Source organism: Drosophila subpulchrella, unplaced genomic scaffold (assembly GCF_014743375.2).
Source record: "Drosophila subpulchrella strain 33 F10 #4 breed RU33 unplaced genomic scaffold, RU_Dsub_v1.1 Primary Assembly Seq348, whole genome shotgun sequence".
Taxonomy (NCBI): domain Eukaryota; kingdom Metazoa; phylum Arthropoda; class Insecta; order Diptera; family Drosophilidae; genus Drosophila; species Drosophila subpulchrella.
In genome coordinates, this window is record NW_023665573.1 from 1 (window position 1) to 9,260 (window position 9,260).

Genomic DNA, 9,260 nt, shown 5'->3' on the forward strand with positions numbered 1-9,260 from the left:
CAACCTCTGCAAGTTACGATAACATCGACGACGATGAATTTGATGCAGATGCAGATGGCTTTGACAGTGAAATTGGATGCTAATAATGTGACCAACTTCAATGTCCTGTGGAAACAGAAGCAAATTCGAATACTCGCAGGCGTTCTCATATGGAAGAACAAAGAAGACAAAGAAGGGAGATATTAGAGAGCAGATCAAAAATAAAGAACAGCAGAGGAAAAGAAAGCAAACAACAAGATAGCATCCCTGACTTAATCGATCTTGACGATAGTACTAGCACCACGAATAATATAACAATAGACAATGGTAATAATGACAACAAAAACAATAATATCAACAACAATAGTGATGATGATGATGATGAGTTTGGCGACTTCCAAAGCGAACGAGTCCCGACACAACAGCACCTAAAACTTCCAATAGTAAAATAGATGATTTGCTTGACTGGGATGGCCCAAAGTCAGACACAGATACCACCGCTGCTGCGCAAACATCATTGCCCTTTGCGGAGAAAAAACAGCAAAAAGCCCGTCCTCAGGCTACAAAGGACAAGTCGAAGGGAAATGATGCATTTTCCGACTTATTCTCTTACTCCAAGTCGTTGGTCTAATCACCAAATACCCCTTCATCTCCCAATACATTCAATACAGTCAACAAATTTTCATTCTCAGATATATGTATCCATATATACACTAATAATATCTTACTAAAAACTTGTCTATTTCCTTCTTCAAATGTCAGTTTTCTTTTTATTGAATATCAAAAAAAAAAAAAATTATATAGATACATTTGTATATGTCATTATCCATGCAGAAGAAAATACTTAAATACTTAAGTACACAAGTATTTATTGATTTGCTATTTCGGTCTTGGCAAGTCCCTTGGCTACGTCATCTACACTCGCGTCATCCTCTTCCATATACTCGTCGCCTGTGCCCACCACGCCTTGTTCAAACATTTGCTTACCGGTTAGCTTCCCATGATGAGCCTTCATCCTTCTCACCTGGTCTCTTTCATCCAGTTTCAGTTCTTGGCGAAATTTAGACCTCCATTCCAAGTACGATTCTCTTGTGACTTTAGTACCATGGAACTTGGCCTGTTCCTTCTTTTCACGTTCTTGTGCTTCCAGCTCGTACTGCTTCTCGAGCTTATTCAATTGTTCACTATACCATTGCTCACATCTTTTCTTTTATGGATGAAATCAATGCAAAACACATTTGCATACCCAATAACATATCGGTTTCGATTTGCGATTCTAATTGTACGGTTAATTCAGGCAAGTACCCCTTAAAGCTTATTAAATCGGGCAGGTTTTCAAACTTTTTCAGTACTTTATTACCATGGTCGTCATATTCAACCTCGTCTTCATCTTCCTCGTTATCTTCTTCGTTGTCATTGAGGGCTACTTCTTGAGCTTCCAATGAAATCAGGCATGGTTCGTCAGGGTAGTTTTCTGGTAACTTGAATTCGGCGATTATAGTGTGCTCTTTGGTTAAAACAGAAGTAGAATCACCTGTATCCAGCTCTAATTTAATGGCTACTTCAAATTTAATCTTTGGGTATTCATCGTTTATGATCCTCAGTTCATCAGGATAAATGGACTCTAAAACTTCTAGTTCCTGCTTCTGTTCTTCCTTATAATCCATAGTATTAACAAGTGCCTTCTGGATATGGAGGGAGGCCTTTTCCTTAAATTATACCAACCGACAGCATGGGAAACTCAGCTCTTTAAAGTCAATCTAACGATGCCTGCTGATTTTACAATTGGAAAATAGAAAATTTTCATTTTCCACCTTCTGTTACCCGAGTTTATAGACCTAGGATTTCCAATCATTACTTATTAGGACATTCGGGAAAAATATACATATATGGCCCACTTCTCTCACATCTCTTTTAGGGTCTGTGCCAATGGCACCCAAATTTTTCTTCTTTCTTTTTCGCTCGTATTCTCTCTCGCTCTTGATCAGTGTGAGCAGTTACTAATATACTGGATCAGAGAACATTAACTCAAAGGTTGATAATGTAGATCATTGGACATAGTGTGACGGTTTTGCACTCTTGTTGCGCTTGCTCTCTTAACAAGTCACATCTTATTTAGCCTCTTCACCCATAAGTTGATTGTAAAGCCGTAGAACTCTATATCACAGTCTCTTCGGCAACTCAACCAATAAGAACTATTAAGGATTAACACTAGCCATGATGCCGAATGTTGCTCCAAACAGCTACTATTTAAACATACCGAATGCCAATTCGACCTCAACGACTACGTCCTCGATCTTTTCTGATCTCAACAAGGAGTACGAGTCAAAGATTAAAGAAATCGAAGAATATTATATAAAGACACTGCTCAATGAAAACACCGATAATGATGACAGCAGCAGCTCCGAGGGGCATAATATAATGAAACGGACATTTTAAGTAAATACTCACCAAGGCCTTCTCCTTGGTTACCATCCAAACCAAACTGTTATCATCCGTTGGGAGATTTTAAAGACTTGATCATATCTGATTCCAGACCTACAAATACATTACCTATTAATAACCCTTTCGCAGGCAATAATAACATCTCAACACTTGCTACAACTGAGAAAAAACGTAAGAAAAGGTCACTCGAAGTTGAGATTAACCCTACTTACACGACAAGTGCATTTTCATTACCTCTGACAGCGGAGAATTTACAAAAACTATCTCAGGTGGATTCTCAGTCTACTGGACTTCCATACACACTTCCAATTCAGAAAACAACAAAACTGGAACCTTGTAGAAGGGCACCTTTGCAGCTTCCTCAATTAGTCAATAAGACCTTATACAAAACTGAGCTCTGTGAATCTTTTACTATTAAAGGCTATTGTAAGTATGGAAATAAATGCCAATTTGCTCATGGTCTTAATGAACTGAAATTCAAGAAAAAATCAAACAATTATAGAACTAAACCTTGCATAAATTGGTCGAAGTTAGGCTACTGTCCGTACGGTAAGCGTTGCTGTTTCAAACACGGTGATGATAAGGACGTTGAAATATATCAAAATGCTAACGATGGAAGAAGTAAGGATACGGCGTTGACTCCACTTCCTACTTCCCTAGCCCCAAGCAACAACGATAATATCACTAATTTGAGTAAGCCTAGGAACTTACATACTAGTGTTAAAGCATTGCAAAGGATGACTTGGTAGTCGGTCAACAACAAAGCCCTTTGAATATTTGGCGTATTTCTGCTGCCTCTCCTTATTTATTTATTCATTATCGTTTTCATATTTATTTCAGTCACAAAACAAAATTAAAGAATTCGTGACCTACTAACATGAGAATTAGTTAATTTAATCTTTTTAGTTTATTTATTTCATTAGATAGAATTTTTTTTTTCTTTCTCTGATCTTTCAGTGTTACTCATCGGTGGCAAACGTGTTTACAGGACTAAAAATCGAAATAATGATTATTATTGTTCTTAATTTACTTAGAGTTATTTAGTTTTTTTAACTATCGTAAATTGCCAAATGATCGGCTTTGTGGTACTCTATGTCTTAGAGACCTTGTAGATACGGACCTTCTCGATGCGCTAAGTCTTTTACTGGAGCTCTTTGTATTTTCGCCGGGCAATGGGAAAATCTTTCCTGAATACATATTATCTGTTGGATCATCAGCGATGTCCTCTAAACTTATCCCTTGCATGTTCCTTTGAAGTAAATAACGTAAGGAATTATACCAAATATTGTGTCTTTGCCTTGTAGGACAAGTAAACTTAATAGTCCTAGTTTCTGTGGTAACAACAATACTTTTGTGATACAATCCTGTTGGATATGGGTTTGGGTCTGTGACACTTTCTACTCCTAGAATGGCAACCACCTTTTGTTTTGGTATTGGCAGGATTCTCTAGGATGGGATTAGAAGCGGACCAGTACAAAGTTAAGGTATATGGATGAACCCAGAAGAATCTTTCATGACGTGATTCGAATCCAAAAGGTCCCAAGCGTGGATAATACTTAAACAAATATTCCCCAATGACGGTTTGGGTTAACGCGGGTATTATGCTTGGTTCGTTCAATGATGCTAAAGTTTGTAAAGATGCCGTCCTACTGGCAGATCCTGCACGTGACATAAATGATGCTACTATATCTCGTCTAGATGCTGGCGTATTCCTCGATGAACGTGTGGTTTTTGAGGTTGAATTAGAATTCAGACTCTGTTGACGTTTATGGTGCTTATGATGATTAGTACGATGAGACTGCTCTTCTATTTGTGGATGACTTTCGGAATCTTCATAAGCAGTTGTTGCTGCAGCTTCTGCAAGTCCCTTTTTTGCTCCAGACTTTGTGGACGCAGTAGATGTTTTATTGTTTAGCTTATGCGACACATACTCATGTTTGGATGCCGTGGCTTGACCTTTCTTATCTTCCTTTGTTGTTAGTGCAATCTGGAGCCCACGCTTTTTAACTTCCGCTTGTAATTCTTCATTACTTACACAGTTCCATTTCATGTCTTCAGGTGACATTAGATTATGGTAATAGGACGCGGAAAGCATAACTATATCGCTCATATCTTGAGCACTTGCATATGATGCACCCACAAAATTACTTTCAGGAATACACAACATACCATATTTCATAGCTTGAGTTTTAATAATGTCTACATCATTTTTGATTTCTTGGCTTTCATCTACAAAGCTATCAGATATATTGTCACCATAAACCGCCTCATTTTGACTCATTATATTATCATCTCTTGATAACAGTGTTTCTCCCTACTAGTCAAAATCAAATTACGATCGCCAGCGGGTTTCTTGAGTTGCCTTACTGTGAATGTTGGATCATCCGGCCCATATTCGACTTCTTCGTTGTCCATATCATTGTGGGGAACGGTGTTTTGGAAGGCACCTTCTTGCGCTGTGTTTGTGGTTTTTGCTGCTAAGTTTTGATTTTCTGACAAGGGATTATTCATTTCTTCCATGCCACCATTCAGATTAACCGCGTTATCTTTTAGTATATGATATTCTTCAAATTCCTGATCAGAAATGAGGGTCATACCATATTTTTCTGCTTTTCTAGATAGGTGATCAAGATCTATGCTACTGGCAACGCTAGTGTCATCGTTGTCCTTCGAAAATAATGGAGCTTCAATGTTTTTCAGATTGATATTTGATTTTTTCGAACGGAACTAATTTGTAGCCTAATTTTTCAGCAGAATTCTTGATGTTTTCATAGGCGGGAATGAAAATGGTAGCATCTTTCACTGTGGATGATTTCGAGATTATGTCAGTATAATCTTCGTTATTCTGCAATTCGACACGATTAAGCTCTTCGATATTATCATCTAGTGCATCTGTAAACATGCTCGATGTTGTGGTCGAGTTACTGCTGGTCGTTATTTATTGATTGTTCATCAATGCGCTCTGCACGCTCAGCTCCAGAAAGTTTGTTGGGTTTTGGAGGCATAATTCCATACCGAATTGGTGGGCATATACTTTCAAATCTTCATAAGTAATGGGAGGGCAGGGACTTGTAGTGTTTACCAGTTGTTGGTATTCTATGTTTTCTACTATGATGCTATCAAAAATGGCGGCCTTTTCTTTCAAAACATCTAGGCTAGGACGATCTATTTGATCCCGCAGTTCAGAATATTCCTTTTCTGAAATGATAATTAGCCCTTGCTCCTTGGCTTTCATTGTCAAAAATTCAGAATCTGGTTCAGATAATAGTTTCTCGTTTCTTTTATGCGTAGATTCATTAACTAGTATTTTCCCCATTGATAGCGCCTTAGTGGATAAGAAATCGATAGTTGGTTTCTCAATCGAGCGTGACATGGTCGCAAAATCATCCTTGTCTACCAAGACTTTATTTAATAAAGATGCCTTTTCGGAGAGGTGGATCACTGTCGGATGTTCTGATACTGCTAAAATTTTTTTTATAGTCATCTTCTTTTATTAAAATATGATTATTCAAAACGGCTTTCTCTTTTAAGTAGCTCAAGCTGGGATTTCTATAGTTTGTAACCATTAAATTGTACTCAGACAGAGGCACTACAGTGTGGTCGATTTTCTCTGAAGAAATTTTTCAAATAATCCAGTTGTGGCTTTTCGTATTTAGCAACCATCAATTCATAATCTTGTCTAGAGATTGCGACGTAATCCATTTTGTTCAAAGAATCCTTTAGATAATCAAAGTTTGGATTCTCATACTTTCCAATTAAATCTTGGTAGATAGTATTAGGAATTGCAATGTAGTTTAGTTTTGCTCAAGGTGTTAATTAAGTCTTCAACATTTCGATTTTCCAAAGGTTCTCTTAGAGTTGAGTACTCGTTTTGGTCGAGCAAACCAAGTTCAAGTGATTGACAGGATTCCTCTAGCTCCATCCGAGTGGGATGATTGCATTTTCTTATAGTTTCATCATACTCGATTTGGTCAACAAGTATTTTGTTCATTCCAGCAGCCTTTTCGATTAAAAATGTTAAAGAGGGATATTCTATTTTCTTTTGCAATGCTACCTTCTCCTCGTTCCTCAACAACACCATTTCATTGCGGGCAGCCTTTTCTTGCATGTAGTCAATATCTGGTGAATCAATCATTTGTTTCATGCGATCCAGCTCGACCTCGCTAACTAATTCATATCCCAGTGCTGATGCTTTTTCTAAAATAAATTCGTAGCCTGGATTTTCAATGGCTTCTTGCTTTTCTTCGTAATCATGTTTACTAATTATGAGCATTTGATATTTTTCACATTTTTCCTTCAGGAAATCAATAGATGGATCACCGAGAATATTTAAGATTTTAGTGTGTTCCCTTTCTCATATTATCATATTCTTCAGTAGACAATGGTACTTAAACTGAATTTCGAACATAGGTTCAAGACATCATTTTTGGAGGCATTGTCAACAATTGGTTTCTCTAGGTTTGGCAGGTTTTCTTTACGAATTGCGACGTAGCCTAAGGCCTTTAACTCATTTTCAATATCAGATAAAGTTCTTTTTTGTAGTGATGACTTCTCTGCAGAAGCAAGCTGTGGGGCAGGCATTGCAACGAAATCAAGTGCCTTAGTTGAAGGAATAAGTGATTTCTTGTTGCTTGCATTATCTTTCATTGCTTGGTACTCCGTTTTGTCCACTAGCACAAGATCAAGTAATGCGGCATTTTCTTCTATAAATTTCTTGGAGGGATTCTGCAGAGAATTTTTTAGTCTTTCATATTCTTTAGAGTCCAAAGCGTAACACCCAATTTGTTTGCAGAAGTTATCAATCTCTTCTTTAGAAGGTGTAGTGGCTATTCTATTCAAGTCAAGGTATTCATTAGGTTCTATTAATCTATAACCTTTGCTTTTGGCTTTCTCTTCAATAAACTTCAACGTAGGAGAATTGAAATTGCTGACTAGCTCATTGTACGTTGTTGTATCAATTATATGGTAACCTTTCAACTTGGATCTTAGTAACTCAACGTCCGGCTTTTCCATCGTATTTTTCAATGCAATGTACTCATCGTTCGAAACAATCTGGTATTCTAACTTTTGCAATTTTGAAGCCATATCTTCCATAGATGGATTAGCTAAGGTGTTGAAGTCCGAGATCGATATAATTTTTTGATTGTATTTGTTCGGCATGTTTGACTAAGTATTCCAGTGATGGTTGTTCTAGTTTCTTTTCCAATTCAGAATATTCCTTGTTGGATACCACAGTATGGCCCAGTTTGGCAGACTTCTCCTTCAAGAATTCCATATCAGGATTCTCCTTGCACTTGACTAAGTCTTCGTATGCACTATCCGATAGAGATGGTGATCAGTAGCCTTGGCATGTTCGACTAGGTATTCCAGTGCCGGTTGTTCTACTTCCTTCTCCAATTCTGAGTATTTGCGTTGCAATTCAGAATATTCCTCGCTGGATACCCACAGCATGGCCCAGTTAGCAGACTTTTTCCTTCAAGAATTCCACATCAGGATTCTCCTTGCACTTGACTAGGTCTTCGTATGCACTATCCGATAGTAAATGGTGATCGGTAGCCTTGGCGTGTTCGACTAGGTATGCTAGTGACGGTTGTTCTACTTCCTTCTCCAATTCTGAGTATTTGCGTTGCAATTCAGAATATTCCTCGCTAGATACCACAGTATGGCCTAGTTTAGCAGACTTCTCCTTCAAGAATTCCACATCAGGATTCTCCTTGCACTTGACTAGGTCTTCGTATGCACTATCCGATAGGCAGATGGTGATTGGTGGCCTTGGCATGTTCGACTAGGTATGCTAGTGATGGTTGTTCTAGTTTCTTTTCCAATTCAGAATATGCTTCGTTGGATACCACAGTATGGCCCAGTTTGGCAGACTTCTCCTTCAAGAATTCCACATCAGGATTCTCCTTGCACTTGACTAGGTCTTCGTATGCACTATCCGATAGTAAATGGTGATTGGTGGCCTTGGCATGTTCAACTAAGTATGCTAGAGATGGTTGTTCTACTTCCTTTTCCAATTCTGAGTATTTGCGTTGCAATTCAGAATATGCCTCGTTGGATACCACAGTATGGCCTAGTTTAGCAGACTTCTCCTTCAAGAATTCCATATCAGGATTCTCCTTGCACTTGACTAGGTCTTCGTATGCACTATCCGATAGTAAATGGTGATTGGTGGCCTTGGCATGTTCAACTAGGTATTCCAGTGATGGGCTCACGTAGTCTTCTTTTTTGAGTAATAAATAATCTGATGCAGAAGCTTTTCTCTTAGAAAGTCTATCGTTGGGTTCTTTAAACCTTCTAAGGCTTTAGTATCAATCAGCACTTGGTCGTATTCTTTTGCCTTATCTGACAGGTATTGTTTCGAAGGTGTTTCTATCTTATTAACCATTGAAAAATACAGATCATTACTTAGCCATTTACAGCCGTTTCTCTCCTCCAGCCATTTACAAATATTCGATTGTAAGTCGTTCTTTGCTTCCAGGCATTTTTTCATTTGTTCAATTGATGGATTCTTGACACTCTCAAAAGGTCATTATAATCTTTGGTAGGTATTATCAGGCAATCAATTTTGGATGTTAAAGGCAGTAAAAAATCAATAGTAGGCTCTTTTAACAAGTTAAACGTACTTTGATCGATGGGTATCTTTTTCAAAGCCTGAAGTTTTTCCTTGAGATAGTTATATGATGGATTTGATAGGGATTCGTTTAGGTTCTCAAACTCCTCTAGAGGAAGAACTTTATAGCCAGAAGCTTCTAAATATTTAATATGAGATTCTAACGAAAACTCTTTTTTTGCTGTAATTGTCATCATTTGGTAACGCGATCATATTCAGGTTT

General features: G+C 37.8%; 1 protein-coding gene and 1 pseudogene across 1 annotated transcript; both read right to left on the bottom strand.

The window, feature by feature from the left end:
- Positions 1-847: 847 nt before the first annotated feature.
- On the bottom strand, positions 848-1,646 carry LOC119559715 (protein GIR2-like). The gene is given in 2 exon segments (XM_037872776.1): positions 848-1,183; positions 1,185-1,646. Coding segments are annotated over 2 exon segments (798 nt in total).
- A 1,831-nt stretch (positions 1,647-3,477) lies between these two features.
- On the bottom strand, positions 3,478-9,253 carry LOC119559714 (annotated as a pseudogene).
- Positions 9,254-9,260: the final 7 nt, after the last annotated feature.